At 44.4% G+C, this 16,059-nt stretch overlaps 1 protein-coding gene across 1 annotated transcript in view; it reads left to right on the forward strand.

Annotated features, from left to right (window-relative positions):
* Positions 1–14,033, forward strand: part of ILDR2 (immunoglobulin like domain containing receptor 2) — a 32,201-nt gene extending 18,168 nt beyond the window's left edge. Inside the window, exons 7-10 of the mRNA XM_026083422.1 lie at positions 4,923–5,039; positions 6,851–7,061; positions 7,969–8,650; positions 9,552–14,033. Coding sequence (XP_025939207.1) covers positions 4,923–5,039; positions 6,851–7,061; positions 7,969–8,650; positions 9,552–9,587 — 1,046 coding nt within the window. The 3' untranslated portion in view covers positions 9,588–14,033. The remainder of the gene's footprint in view (positions 1–4,922; positions 5,040–6,850; positions 7,062–7,968; positions 8,651–9,551) is intronic.
* Positions 14,034–16,059: the final 2,026 nt, after the last annotated feature.

Consider the following 16,059-nt stretch of genomic DNA (forward strand, 5'->3'; position numbering starts at 1 on the left):
CTGCTTTGAGTAGGGCACTGCTTGCCCTCCGCTAGCAGTGGTTTTCGCTGTGGTGTGTTTTGCTGTCCCTGTAGCAATCTGGGCACAGGGGCATGTTCCCTCTGCACTTTTGCCCCAGAGCTGTCAGGGCTGGACCCCCTCTCTGGCCTTATGGCAGTCAGTAGGCTGCTTTGCTGGCTCAGCCTTTGTGTTTGTAGAGTGTGAGCAATAAAAGCCTACCAGCTGGAAGGGAGATATGGATCAGTGCAGTCATACTGTATGAGTCTGATGACTTGGTGAGGTCACTTCTCGACTGCACAGGCCTTCAAAGAAGAGGAGGACGGCTATTTAACCACATCCAGCCACACTTCAGGATCAGAGTGCTGCCTAAATTCAAATGTGCTGCGGTGGGAGAAGTGACCCTCACCAAGACAGTCATCTGTCGTGTTGCCCTTGTCCTACTGACACAGTATGTTTGCCATTGATCCAGCCACATGTATGATTTCAACGCACTTCACTAATTCTCAAGCGTTAACTTTGATCATAACAGTGTGTTGATAAGACACATCTAAAAAGACACAATGAAGTAGCATATTCAAAGAATTAAGCTTTTGGAACAGCCTTCCACGTCCTTCCCTTGCCCCAGTCAATATGGTAACCTTTTTGGAATTAGCAAAAAAATTTTCCTTCAACAATCATACATTTTTTCCACCAAAATCAAAACAAGGGTCTGGAACGGAGCACTTTGAAACAGGAGATAAATCAATCACTGACCCAAAGCAGAATGTATCGAATGCAAAAATCATTGTCAGAAAATGAGGAAGGCCAGAGGGTTTTTTTTTTCCTCTTCTGTAAAATGTGACTGCATGTAGAGCATGATATTAGCTTTGGGAACTTTAGGAATGTTTTAAGAATGAGATCACAGCCAAACACTCCTCTCTTTTATACTTTACTAGCAGAGCACAAGTACAGAATGAAAAACTGTGGATGTGTTTGAAAAACAAATGGAATGGGTCTTAGCATCCCACAATTATTACATAGAAAGATGTATTTATTATATAATCTGACCCAAACTGGCAGGACTTGGGTCCTCAACACAGGACTTGACAGGAAGTGCTAAATATTGCTAATAAAACCATCATTACACAGTTTTCAGTGTTGTGGTAGGGCAACAGAGGTTCTTTACCTTTTTTTGATTCATGTTTATTGCAGTAACATGGACAAACCCTCAGCCTGGATCAGGTCCCTGTTGTGCAAGGGGCTGCACAAAAAGGGTGTTCTTTGAACTGTGGAGCTAAGGAAGGTTGATATCCTGCACCCTGTTCCTTGTCTCTTAAGCTTCTCCATAAAGCCAGAATATCTCCTAATTGCAGGCTGTATAAGAGAAAACACATTATGTGGCTGTTCCAAGCCACTTATTTGCTAGTTGGCCAGACAGCAAGCTAAACAAAACAGGTAACGGTTGAGCTTATAATGAACACTTTTGCCCAGAAGGAGCGCTAATTATGGTCTCTGTATCCTCCACACAGCCAGTGTAGGTTTGATCTGAAACTTGTAAAAATTTGCTATCTTTGAGACTTCAACCCTCTGTCAAATTTATTTAAAAATGGTCAATGGGGTCAGAAGCTTTGGGGGATGGAGACCAGAGGGTTCTGTAATCCTGGTTCCCAGGCTAAAAATGACAGCTCTTGCCCTAGATAGCTTCTGTGCTTAGAAACAACACCTATGAGGTGATCTAGTCAGCAAACAAAGGCATAGGGATATTTAGAAAATTTTCCTAGAGTTACATAAAAGCCATGTGACAAAGCAAGGATCTTCCTCAGCTTAGACTGTAGTTGCTGATCAGTACTGTGTCAACAGCAAAACAGCAGGTCTCTGCCTTCCCTTCTCTACAAGGAAGTCCCAAGGAAGTATAGGAACTCAGTCCTAAACTTAGGGCTAGACAGGGGGGAAAAAACCCCAAACCTTCCAGCTCTCTTATTTAGAAGAGTGTTGGTGGCAACATGTAAGTTAGATATATGCTCTGCCTATTTCAAACACAATGGTTACCGGTGAGACCCTTACATATTTTCCCTGAACCATGCAGACAGCGAAGCTTTTGATCTGAGAGCTGGACTCCAGACCTTTAATGTGGAAAGTGTTTAAGGACTCTCTTACTTCCTAACCATACTTGTCTGAAAAAAATAGTAGTGCTGTCCTTTCTGGGGAGGGAAACAATCTGCGGTTTTGGCTGGCTTGGTTCCATTCACAGAAAAATTAAGTGTCTAGCATTACACAAATTAACACACAATTACATGATACTAGAAATTTATGAACTCTTCATGAGGAGAAAATATGGTCTAACAGAGAAGAATGTTCCATTTCCACTGACTTAAGTGAACGATTCTGGGCAAGTGGTTAACTTCTCTGTATCTTCATTTCCTTATAGTTAAAATGGGCGTAAAAATATTCAGCCTTTATTAAAGAATTTTGGCATTTTACAGATGAGTGCACAAGGGAGAAGCCCTAAGATTTTTGGTTCTTCAAATGAAGGAATAATAAAAAGATTCAAGATATTGAACATTCAATATCATTGCAAGAAGTATTTAATAAATAAACATAGAGGCAAAATATGCATTATCTATGATGGAAAATACTTTTTATGAGCTGCTCTCGGTCATCTTTGCAGATTTAATTCCAACGTTAATTTCTAGATGCTTAGAGAATTAACCAAGAAATTAATTTTCCTTTWGATACACAGCTGCAATAGCAAGTTGAGCATGAAGCTAGCATGAAGCCTGGCTAATTCTCCATCAGTTCCAGGAGCTATAGATGTTGCCCAAATAAATATTTGGCACAGCCTCAGAGTGAGTAGTGGCTCTGGAGAGACAGCGTCTGGAAGCTGCCAGTTCAGGTTCCCCAAAGGTTACTAGTAGGTCAAAGTCATTTCCAGCTGATGGTTGTCTGTTGGCCTGTGTAAAAATGAGGTGGTAGATTAGCTGAGCTCCTAGTACACATGTTAGAAGAAATAATGGTTAATGGCCTCTTTCTTTCTGGCAATGTACCAGGCAGCAATCAGCCACGATGGTGAGGCAAGCTGGAGAACTCACTTGCTGTTCCTCCTGCTGTGCCGGTTCTGTGAGCACAGCAGGAGTCATCACTTCTCCAGCCAGTCAGTGCAGCCCATCTTCATAGCAGCAACCTTCCTTGAAAAGACATGATGGTCTTATACTTCAGAAGGCAGGGGCAAGGTTTCTTGTGTTCTGCAAATCACTGTGTACATTTACAGTCATTGTACACACATTTATGGTAATATTAAAACACAGCAAAACTCCAGACTGCAGTCAGCTGAGCTATCCGGGTAGCCTCTGAAGACACATTGAAAGCTGGAACCTGCTAGACCCATACTATATCTTAACATGTAATACCTTTCCCAAGTACAGATAGACAAGGTAACATTTCAAGATTTAGTTATTTACCTTACAAATGCACAATCAAAACACACAGTAAAGCACTTTCCTTCTAAAGCAATCTGCAGGATTATTACAGGAATCATTCTACCCATTTCTGCAGCACAGCCATTTCTTGAAGTAGAGTGTGGTTATTAAATAGTGCAGAGATACATGCACAGCAGTTTAGGACAGAAGGTGCCTAAGAATACCTCTGCCAAGTCCTTGCTCTGCCCACACAGTGCATACCGTGCAACATACCATCAAACCCATACATTGGTAGCTTAATGTGTCAGGATGCGGGATAAAATATACAAGGAACAGGTTGTCTCAAAACCACTGTCCAGGTATTTTTTTAAAATCATGTCATGAGAGCAGTGCCCATGCAACACTACAGTACTCACACAAGATAACATGTTAACCCCATGCAAAACAAATGGGTTCATTTCATAGTGGTAAGTGAATAGTTCTCACAGCTGTTCTCCAGTGAGGCTGAATTTGAGGGTTAGATTTGTAGTCCTGTTCTGAATGTAGACCTGTGTTTTTGTCAGTCCTGGCATAGCCCCAGGCTGGGGCCTTTGTTAAATAATCTGCTATGAAAGCCTTAGTCTCTTTAAAGTTCTGGTGGCTGGAGTTCTCTGCTCGCTGAATGTAGACCTGTCCTGAGGTAGCCAGGCTCTTCATAGGGTTAGCAGGGCAAGTGTGCAGGGAGCCAGCCTGCCAGAGTTACAGCTTCTGTGGCTCTGGGGGTCTAGGGGCTTTTCTTTTGCACACACAGAGGAAGGGGGCAAAGCCAAAAGCTGTCCAGACTTTCCCTGCAAATGGAGTAATCAGCACATAAAAAATGCTGGAGCAGGCAGTTTCACAGGTAACCAGTGACCTGATTGGCCCCATCACTGGATCTGGTACAAATCTCAAAGCGGTGTGACTTGCTTTATGAGACCATGTATTTCCTTCTGTATTCCTTGGAGCTTCTCTGACCACATGCTCTGCAACCTGTGTGAGCAGAATTTGCAAGGATGGGGAGGGTGGAGTGGTCCTGCAGAGCAACAGCTCCCAGATATTCAGCCACCTGCTTTTCCTGAATACTGGAAGCTTGCTGCCCCTGCTGCATAGAGGAAGCCTGATCTGGGACTGCGCTTCCTATACCATGACAAGTCTTTTCTGTAGGGCTGAGGAAGGGGAAATGAGTGCTACTTTTCTCCTCGCTATCCACTGTATGAGGTAGAATCACTGTGGCAGTGACACCACTCAGTGCATCTTTTCGTCCGGACTGGGCATTTCCAAACCCATTTTTTGCTGTTACTGCAAGCTTTATAAATTACACAGCTGCTCACAGCTCTACATCCCACTTTACAGACAAATTTCTTCTGAAGCAAGGACTGGCTTATTTTGTTTTGGAAAACCATGGCCTACCCACTTGTAGACATGAACTCAGTTATAGAAGCAATGTTTTCTGAAAGTCTCGTTGGACTTAGATGTGTTCTCTTCTACATGCTTTTCTTTTCTCCCTAGCAGTGCGCAAAGGATACAGAATCCAGGCTGACAAGGAAAGGGACTCCATGAAGGTGCTGTACTATGTCGAGAAAGAACTGGCTCAGTTTGATCCAGCTAGGAGGATGCGAGAACGATGTGAGGAACAAGCATGGTTTAAAATTTTTTTCTTTGACCTGAAAAAGACTCTGCAAACTCATAGTTAAAGTTGACAGTTCACTGGCTTGGCCTTAGAGCCTCCTGTTGGCTTACAAGAGGATATGGTGCTTGGGCTGGATAAAATCTAGATTTTAGGCATCAATGGGTATGTTATGATTTTAAAGAGTTGTTGCTTACCTAATCACCCTTCATTAGTACAAACAAGGTGTGGGAGACTCAAACGCTCATGAAAATCAGCCACTGAGATAATTAAACTTTTAGATCACCAGTGTCTGAAAAGTCAGGTTCATACTCGTGCCTTCTCCAGCTGATAGCTGTGTTAATAACAGGGTTATTGTGCCTGCAACTTCTCCTTGTCTTACAGGGTGGTGCCTGTAAATTCCCAACAGAGGGAGAAGAGGAGGTGATTTTTTTAAAAGCGTGTTTTGTGGGCTGCAATGACCACAGTAGAGTTTGAAGGATGGGAAAAGGTAGTTTGGATTGGCTGTTGCCCTGCAAAAGGAGCAAGGACTACAGGATACACTGAGGAAACAAGGGGATTGTCAGGAGGTTTTGTGACGCTGGTCAACATAAGATCAGAGCTAGTATGTGCATCAGTACTGATGGGTTGGCAGTCACCTGCAGGTGAAGGGGAAGAAGGTGGTGAATAGCCGCATAATACAGGCTCAGAATTGAGCTTCTATGTGTTACTCCTCACTGTGCTCCCATAGTCCCCTGAAGGCTTTATTTTTATAAACAAAGTCTGACGCTACACTTATGGGTGGTGGAATCCTAACCCAAGTGAGGATCTTTCCACATGAAGAGGTAGAGGTGCAGTGGTGGGACAGGCTAGGTGCAGGAGGAAGTGCTGCTCTTGGTCCTCTAGCTGTTCTGCACACAGAAGACAACAGTGAGCTGGAGGCTGACAAGTGCCCAGCACAGTTCCTCAGGGCAGCATATGCCTCACGCAGAACTAACCCGTATTAGGCATTGGTAGAGACGCTTTTAGAACAGACACATGAGATCCTGCAAATCAATGAAGGTAAGGGATTTAGGGAATGGCATTACATCAAGGCTCTGTACAGATTAGGCATAACTAACAAATTATATGTACTTCTAAAACAGTCATTACTGAGCACACTGTCTTCTCCACCCACAAGAATTACTATAAAAAGACTTCTCCAGATTGGTATGTCAGGCCTCCAGATGTCAGTGTGCTTGATGGGGTAGAGACTGACTGTCATTCAGACAGTCTTTTTCTTTTTTTTTAATCTTTTTTTGAGGGGGTTGTTTTTGTTTTAGCTGGGCAAGCCAGGCCAAATCCAGAGCCAGCCTGTCTCACACCAGGGAGAGGGGAGGCGGCACAACTGTTGTGGCACAGTTCCACCAAGCACAGCGCCCACCTCGCAGGGGAGGAGAGCTCACACGTGCTACTGAAGCAGTGCTGAGGGGGGATTTCTGCAGGAGGGCTGAGCTCAGTTGTCTGAGCACAGGCATCTGATGCCATTTGAGATACCCGTATAATATTACCACATGGCCACCAGCTACCAGTTCAGAAGGGCATGGGGTCTCCCATGGGTCCAATAACACCTCTACATCCGAACTGAGACCCAGAAGTCTCCAGCAAGATTGAACAAGAGTTTGGAGAGGGGACTTGGATTCCATCTTGATTTTTTTTTAATGGAGGGCAGCTCAGCTTTTTTCTGAAAAAGCTGCAGCCAAGTCCACCACACCCTTCCTGTCCTCTCTTTCTCTCACACACATTATTAAGTGATGCATGTCTCATTTCTTTCTTGCAACCTCCCCTACAGATAACAACACCATCTCTGAACTCAGCTCTTTGCATGAGGAGGACATGAACTTCCGGCAGTCCTACCGCCAAGTGCGAAGGAAACCTCTTCCTCCTGCAGGGGACCTGGATGGGGATGCTGAATACTGGGCAGGAGTGATTGGTGGGGGCAGCACATCAAGGTCACAGGTTGTCCCTGATTACAGAGACGAGAGGGACAGTTACCGGCACAGGTAAGGAGTGCTGTGTTTGGGAGGTAGCTGCAGCTGGCGAGGTAGTAAGGAAAGGAGAAGGGACAGGTGTACTGGTAGCTTTTCTGCCTTTTCTGCTGCTCTGGTTCTGTCTAACAGGACAGAGGGATTCACGGTGGAGGATGTGGAAACTGGAGATATCCTTAGAAGAGGACAAAATCAATCTGATTCCCTCAAGTCTGCTGAAGCTTGCCCAGTTGGGCCAAGTTAGATGCCAGCCCCATTCTAGATGGGATGTAACAGTGAGATCAACAAGAAACCAAGGCACTCTCCTCAAAGTGCACTCCTGAGATTTGTACCTGATCCCTCCAGCACTTCTTGGTGCTGGTATGCTTTGTTGGGAATCACAACCAGGTGCTTTGGTGCAGCAAGACCTGCACTCTGTGCCTAGAGGAGAGATGTCACATCCTTCTTCCCTCACATACCAGCAGCCCAGTCTCTGAAAAGCAATGGCAGAGATTTTTTCCCTCAGTAGTGGGCTATAGTGTCAGATCACTCCCTTTACATCTGCTTCAAAATTGCCCTCCTATGAGCTTCTGTAGCCAGGTTCTTGGGTTTCCCCAGTCAGACGTAGGCAAACAGGCTTTGGGGACAAGGAGAAGCAAGTTCTGTCTTGCATGGGGGTAGAGACAAGGGAGGCACAATCAGGGATTAATCTCAGCTAACATTAGAACTGAACTAGCCACACTAAGCTGCCTTTACAGTCAGCAGGGAGAAGTAGGCATTTCTAGGATGTCATACATCTCTTCCTACAGAAGATGTTGAAAACAGGTCAGATGAATCATGCCTCAGGAGTGCCTCTTTCCCTCCCTTATCTTTGAGGGCAGCCAGGGGGATGAGCTCAGATGAATCTTGCCCTGTGCCTAACATTACCTCTTCCATCCTCCAGCCAGCAGAGATCCAAGTCTGAGATGCTGTCTCGTAAGAGTTTCTCTGTAGGAGTGCCGGCCGTCTCTATGGACGAGCTGGCAGCCTTTGCAGAGTCCTACAGCCAACGGACCCGGCGAGCAGACAGCCAGGAAACTCGGCGCTTTGAGCGGTCAGAGTCGCACGGTGGCCGGGGTGGAGGGCTGCCTCACCAGGACAGCTCCATGGAGGAGTACTACACCAAACGTAGCAGAGGGAACCGAGAGCCACTGACTGACTCGGATCGGGGCTGGTCATATAGCCCACCCCGGAGACGGGCCCATGAGGAGAAGCATCTGCCCAGGCTGGTGAGCCGGACACCCGGAGGGAGCCAGAAGTACGATCACTCCTACCTCAGCAGCGTCTTGGAGAGGAAGTCCCGGAGCTACGATGAGAGCGGTGACCATTGCGAAACCCCCTCAAAGCTGAGCTCGCAACCTAGCCAGAGAGGAGGGGGAACCTATTATGCCTGGTCACCACCCTCTACCTACAAACCCGAGCAGCCACAGCAGCAGTCGCCACCACCACCTCAGCAGGAGGAAGAAGAGGACACCCTGCCCCCATATAGCGAGAGAGAGCTGAGCCGAGGCCCTTCGTACAGAGCCAGGGAGCAGGCCTACCTCAATGCTTCTGACAAGAAGAGGAAAAAGGATCCCAAGAAAACAGTGAGGCCATGTCTGGCACTCCTGACCCAAACAGGCTGAGTGGGGAGCCACCAGGCAGGGCTTACTAACCAGAGTTTAGGGACAAGGGGGCTCTCCAGGCAAAGGGTAGAGCCTGGAATTCCAGTGTGGGGAGCCCCAGATAAGGGGAGTAGGTGAGGAGACCACTGGGAAGAGGGCAGTCACTGTGGATTTAGGAAGCCAGAAAGGGAAATAACTCCTACCTGATGATGGAGGGGAGATACAGCCCCACGGTTAGCCACATGTGCCTGGAACTGGGGAAATATGGGAGGTTTGGGGGCTCTGTGGCCTGATGAGCCAAAGAGGTGGGAGTTTATCTACAGTTTAGGAGGATTATGGTAGGGAATGGAATTTATTCAGGGCTTACTGGAATTACAGGGAATTGCTTTGGCCTACAACAGCCTTTGATCCTTAATTAAGAAGGGTTGAGAGGCTCTGGTCTTCTGGGCTGGGACACAGGTAGTAGCAAGGAATTGTGTGACAGACCTCAGAGGGAATCTTTCTGCATGGGGTGGGATGACAGACTCCCGTGGGTGCATGTCCATGGGCATATGCATATGTATGGACCATGTGTGCCAAATGCATTCATCACACAGGATACCAGCATATGAAAAACATCCTGCTGCAGTCTGGACTACTGAGAATTGATGGGGGTGCTGGGGAAGAAGAACTGGTTGAAATCTGTTCCGTGAGAGAGACCCTGTCACTAGAGCAGCTCGGTTGTTAGGCCTGAGCTTAGGTGGCATGTGCAAGAGAGGGGAGAGATGCAAGGCTGACAAAGCTGTTGCTGTTTAGTTATGTCTCTGTCAAAGCTACATCTGTCTTTTTCTGTGTTCCATGGTAGCCTTCCTGTTCACATTTCTTTCCTCTCTTTTCTTCTTAGAATGATTTCCCCACGAGGATGTCCCTTGTGGTTTGAAGTTGTTATGGACATGTCATGTTGATGGGCTGGATACCATGAGGTGACTGTGGTGGAAAAGATACAGATCAACAAGCAAAACAGGCCCCTGTGAACCTTCGCAGCCACCAGCCATAGACTTCTCATTTCAATTGTTTGTTTCATCAGGGAAGCAGAGGCTTTCATGAGAGACAGACTCCTATGAACAGCACTTGACCTCAGAGACTCTGGGAGTCTGCCAGGAAAAGGAGGCCAGGGCTCTCTTTGGCACCCTGCTTCTCAGTGCCCGTTATTCTGTGCTGGAAGGCAGCCACGTCCATACTATTCCCGTGTCCCTGAACTACAAGTGAGACTGTCTTTGCGCCTCTTGCCCTGTCCGTGTGCAGAGAGAGGCCTGTCTGCATACCTCTCGCTCTCACTGTTTCTTCTTTTCTTTATTTGGATCAAAATCGTCTCCATACTTAGAGCCTTTTCTGTATCATCCCCATGCTGTGAGGAGGCCTTGTTCTAACAGCTGCAGACTGCCTCCAGTTGATCGGGCCCTAAATCTTGAAAGAAAATCTACATCCTTTCAGACACTATAGAAAAGGACTGATGAGGTGTTACTTTGGCAAGGGCTGAACAGAGAGAGAGAGAGACAAGTATGGGCTGGTTTGTTCAATATATTTAGTTCTGTTCATACTGTGATGAGAGTTGCAAGTGAGATTGATGTATTGTTTTGAAAGTGGAACAAAGTAGCTTTTATTGTGATGAGAGCATGATGTGTTTTCCCCCCCCTCCCCAACTGATATTTGTTTTGATACAGTTGCATTTCCTTGCAGCTGAGCTACGACCCTGTAGAGCTTCAAACTGGAATATTTAACTCCATCATATGATAAGCAGTGCTCTAGCTTTGCTGGCATTCTGCTTCCAGTGCCACCAGAACTCTCTGCATAGTGGGCTTTTTGTTTTAGAGAAGCAAAAGGGAGAAAGTTGTGGCGAGAAGGAGAAAGCTGCAGATCTTCGTTCTGTGCTATTGGATTACTTCTTTCTGGTCATTGTTCCAAGACATCAAATAGATCAGTAACAATAATGGAAAAAATAATTAACACTGTGGATGAACACAAGCTTTGAAAGTTACCTCTTTCAATTACAACCATTTCATTCACTTCAATTGTGACATGATTTTAGTGGCTGTTGTCTCAAGAACAGCTGAATTTAGAAGTGAGGGCTTCACACCATCTGGAAGCCTGACACTCTGGGGTATACATTCAAAGGGTATAATGCAGTTGTTTCTTTAATTTTTAGCTGCTAAATAAGAATGAAATACATGTGAAGGAAGATGATCAGAATGTGATTTTAATGTCCAGTGTCTTGATTCCTATCAGGCCTAGAAACAAGTTAGCACCTTACTATGTTAAAGACATTGTCAGCCTCTGAAATGCCATCTGTCTTGTTACTCTGGAAATTTGGGAGTTAACTGGCCTCAAATTTGTTAGGTACTCACTCTAGCAATACTGTTTTGAACACTGGATTTATTAGCATAGCTGCAGTTCTCCATAAAAATTAGATTCATTTCTGTATTACGCCTTTGCCWTATCAGTTCACCAGGAGTGGACTGGGGGAGAGGAGGAATAACCTCCAAGGAATTGATGACATTACTATTTTCACGCTTGAAGGAGAATGGGTATGAGGCTTTCTTCTCCCCCCACGCTTCTCTAGTAATGAGTGTAGTTTTGTAAGGCCCAGTCCAGGGTCTTCCTGGCCAGAGAAGGGTTAGCTTGGAGGGACATACTTATATCTGGGTCTGTCTGCCCTGTTTTATGGCTGGAGAGAATAAAATCTTTTCTCATCTTTAATGCATGTTTCCAGGAAATCATAGCACAGTTAACTAAAGGCTAGGAGGGTGGTTTCCATCTGTGGTCTCTAAGGCCATGGTAAGTCTACAGAGCTACATTACATGTTATTTTAAATTAAACTTTTCACACCAGACATATGATGATACTGACATACAAAAAATATTGACATTTTGTTAGTCTGAAAACTCTGGGAACATGAATTTAAAGGGTAGACATCCAGCAGACCCAGGAAGCATTTTACATGGCAATTTGACAGTGCTTCTGCAACAATGGCTATGTCAGAGTGGGGCCAAAACAGTGATTTAAAGGTCTCTGGAGACCTGTATCTTTTAAATCATTTTGAAGGCCAGAGCTTTCAAAATCTGCCTCTTACCTCAGTTGTGTCGTCCCTTATTTCAGTCACTGTAGAGTTTATTTGAGCAAGCCCTCAAGAATGAGCTGTATGTATAAAAAAAAAAAAGATCCTTCTCCTCATTTATTTGAATCAGTTTTGTTTGCTTGATGCTGATATTTTAGGGCATTTGGACACTAAGTGTAGGAAGTTGCCATTTTATTTATCTAGTTTATAAAAAGGTAGTTGTAAGCTAATTCTTTTAAGAAAATTCTTTTAACTGTTCATTAAAACTGTCCAACATTTTGCTTGAATCCAAGTACCCGGAAAAGTATTGAAGATTTTGATGAAGACAGAATTACCTTATGACTAGTGGTTCTACAAATTTTACCAGATGAACAAAAATTTCAACCTCAAGAAGAGAGCAGGTCTTAATTCCCTAAAGTCAGATCCAGACAACACCTATCACTTGGCTCTGCCCTTAGTCTCAAATCTTAGCTTTCCCAAATGCATTATCGGCAGATTCATATCTTCCTATACAAGTCTGAAGGAACTTTCAGTTACTGATGTCCATCCTCAGGCTATCCTTATTTTTACCATTAGAAATGTCTCTGCAGCAGCACCAAGTGGAGCAAATCAGAAAATGAGAGACTTAGGATAGCACCTTTATAGCTATATCACCCTGATGACCCAAGACTTGCTTAAGCAGCAGAGAGAGGCACAGGGAGCCAGAGGCTGATAGAGAGACTGTGAAGATTCACTTGTTTCAGATAAGAAGTAACAGTAGGTCTGTGTGTGCACCATCTTTTAGAGCACTTGCAGAATGCTGGCACTGGTGAATAACAAGCCTGATTATTGCATTTAATGTGACAGTGACAGGATCTCCAACTATAAATTTTCCAGTGACCAATTTTTATTGCTGGCATAAAATTAAAATCCTTTTCATACAGGATATGGATGTCTGAGTCATATCAAGGACACAGATGCTTTTGTAGCCTTAAAATAAAGCATCACAACAGTGACTAGCTGAGAAGACAAACAAGACAATGAGTGAATTCTGTAAAAAACATATGAGCTCTTAGAGCAACAGTGGGATCAAGCATCAGCAGTAAATSTAGTTGTGCTGTCAAAAATGTGATCTGGGCTGCTGAAAAATTTTTGACAAAATGGGAAAATAAATAGCAATATAATGACTTTTTAATAATCCCAGTATTCCTTTAAAGTACACTGTAAAATTTCCAGGGGGTGGCTTTAGTGTGATTATCCTCAGACCACTGAAACAGAAAATTAACTAGCATTTGGAATACATGTAAACTTTGGGAAACTCCAACATATATCACCTGAGACAGAGAGCCAGAAGAATTCAAGTGTTTGTGCTGGCATATGATAGAGGAAAGGGAACTGACACTGTAAAATAAACATCCTAGCCCTTGTAGTTGTTATGATAACGTCAGTGAGGGCCATCAGCAACATGCCCCAGGCCCGCCTCACCTTCTGTGTAGCCAGCACTGACAGCTGTGTGTGCTGAGGCTTCCTGAAAGCGGTCCCAGCCCTGGTCTGATCCCTCAGTAGTGCTATGAACTGTGGTTTTAACTGTGCTTTGTGCCTCTGTGGGTAGCTGCTGCCTGTGGATCAGCAGCCACACTGCCTTCCTGGCCTTTTCCAACAAGCCTGCTCTAGGTAAGCAATACCTGATACAACTGTTACAAAAGTAAGACGACCAGTTTTGTGATCACTGAGGAGAAAGCTGAATTTGTCATGCATATCCCCTCTAGAGAGTTACATAAAACTGGCCAGAGAAATCTGTGGGAGGGAGTAATAAAGAAAGTATCAGGCATTGTAAAATGGAACTGGCCTTTGACAGGGAGGACAGGAGGGGGCATTCTCCGAGAACTTTTTGTCAGGGAGTGTTAGGAGAGTTCACCGCACGTGGGTGCCACCCCGGGGTGTGACCAGCTTCTGCCAGTAACAAAATGATCTGACATTGGACAGAAGAGCCTTGCTTGGCCAAATTGTCAGCCTACTCCTATAGCTGTCATTTGTCCTGAGCAAAGTAGCTAACTCTCCATATACTCAGAGGGGAGTATGTCTCTTTTGACCCAATGTCCCTCCCAAAACTTATTCCCTGAAGAGATGCAGGACACCTCCTAGGTGGTACAAATACAGATCCTTGAGAAGGAGCAATCATGAAACAGTTTAGAAGACAAACATCAACAAAAACTGTTACTGGTACATTAAAAAATAATATAAGAACACAGTGTTTATTATGCCTGGGCTATTCTGAAAATAAATGTAATGTTGTGGAGATTGTTTTGCTGAGAAACTGTTTAGAGCTGCCTTCCTTTTTCTGCTGGGAGCTTTCACAAGAAATTGTGGGTGAAGATTTATCCTGTGCCACTAAGAAGTACAGAGTTTGGGACATGCAGAAACAAGCTAAAGTGGCTTTAACTAATTCCTTGACAGTCCAGGAGCAAAGAGACCTTTGGCATAAGCCAAGTACTGCAGAACTCACCCTATGACTGCCTGAAATCTCTGCAGTACAGCATCTCCAGCTGGCTGTGCTGGGCCATATGCGCTTTCTACAGCAGCTGTGCTGTTAGAATCACCCTCAACTTACCTGGTGGCTCCTAAGGCCCCTTTCCCATTGCCTGGGAAATGGGAGATCAGAAAAGAAGTTTCTTATGTAATGTGATGGGTTGGCTACTGTTTGATATCATTTAATGGGTACCTCCAAAATGCCTCCTCCACATCTAATATCTTTTTGCTATTACATTCTAGGATTACCAGAAACAGAACAATCGTAAAAATCAGGTTGATTAATACTAAAGGAACGTATCTGCCATGATCCCCATATGAATTCTCTTGTGACCTTTAGAATTGCTTTTTGGCATTCACCCCAACCTGCACTGGGGCTTTTGCCAGGAGAGACTTCACCTCGTATCCCCTTCTGCCTGTCATTTTTTGTCACACTTATAAATGCCTCTCTGACCACTCTGTTTTCTTGGCCATTTTCGGTTAACCTTCAGCTTTGCACCTAGGGGACCAAGTCAGTTTATACGTGGACTTTCAGTGGCATTTTGTAAAAAGACTTTTTATCCCCTATAAAACAAAAATTGCAGAAAACACTAAACAAAACTCCAAGACCTCCAGATATTCCCTCAAGCCCAAGCAGGGAAGTTAGTGGAAACATTGTAAAAATTCAAGCTGAACATAATTTCAAAATAAGTAAGTATTGTTTGCAACCTTAAGGCAGCTACACTAAGAGCTCTAAAGTGCAAACAACAAAAGCAAGTGCTTTTGGTTTTCCTTGTCCTCTGTGAAAGAAGTGGCAGAAAGAAGCAGCATGTCATGAGTCATAGAAAGCAAATTGGATTCCAAGGTGCTATTAGTTGTATCTGAGTTTAAAAGTATGAATTAAAAGTCAACAGGCTTCTTTTAAAAGCACACTTCAGTTCAAGGAAATGGCAAGTTTTGCCTCTAATGCCTCTTGGTGGCTCTCCATCACACCTGCTCACTTTATATAGATTAAAAAAAAAAAAAAAAAAGCCTCCACTTCTGTACCCTCCTCCTGTGCTCTGAGAATCACTTGCCTCCTGTGCCCCAAGTACCAACCCCAAATGAACTTGTAGGTGAGAGGAGTCTCCTTTGCACATTGCTGGCTGTGCTGCATCACACCCATACAGTCCGAGGAGCACCAACACTGCTGCTGTTGACATTGTGTATCCTAACACACTACCTTTAGTTCTGTTTGTACAAACTACACAGGCCAGAAGCTCTGGGGTGGGAGCTAGATGCCCAGCTGTCACTGACTTTCATAGCCCCTGCTGAAAATCCCAGCCCAGGGATATAGTCTTCTTGCTGTTTATCAAAGAGCTGGGCTTTTTCTGTTGCTGCTGCTCGCCTACAACAGCCAATTTTTTCCCCATTATGCAGTGAGTGAGTGGCTTTCTTCACTGTACACAGCTTTTGTTATTCCACTTACATTCCCCTTCTCTCCTGTAATGAAATTATTTTCAAAATGGGGGGAAAAAAGAAAGACATAACAATGCTCTATATAATGAAAATACAGTACTTTCATAGCTTTCAGGGACATGTCCTCATCCTAATTACCAAGGGTTATTCATTTTCCATGCTTGCAGTTTCAAGCTTGTTGCTTTTGAGTTGTCACCATGGAGAATAAGAGGAAAAGCTACCACCAATCTGCCTTTTATTATCCTGCAGACAAGCAATTTACCCACTCTCTGCTAAGAAATGACCAGTTGACACAAGCTGTTTTCAACTTTTTTTTGATTACTGGACAACAAAACTAACATTTTCCAGTGGA

This window comes from Apteryx rowi, unplaced genomic scaffold, assembly GCF_003343035.1.
Source record: "Apteryx rowi isolate R43461 unplaced genomic scaffold, aptRow1 scaffold_60, whole genome shotgun sequence".
Classification (NCBI taxonomy): Eukaryota; Metazoa; Chordata; class Aves; order Apterygiformes; family Apterygidae; genus Apteryx; species Apteryx rowi.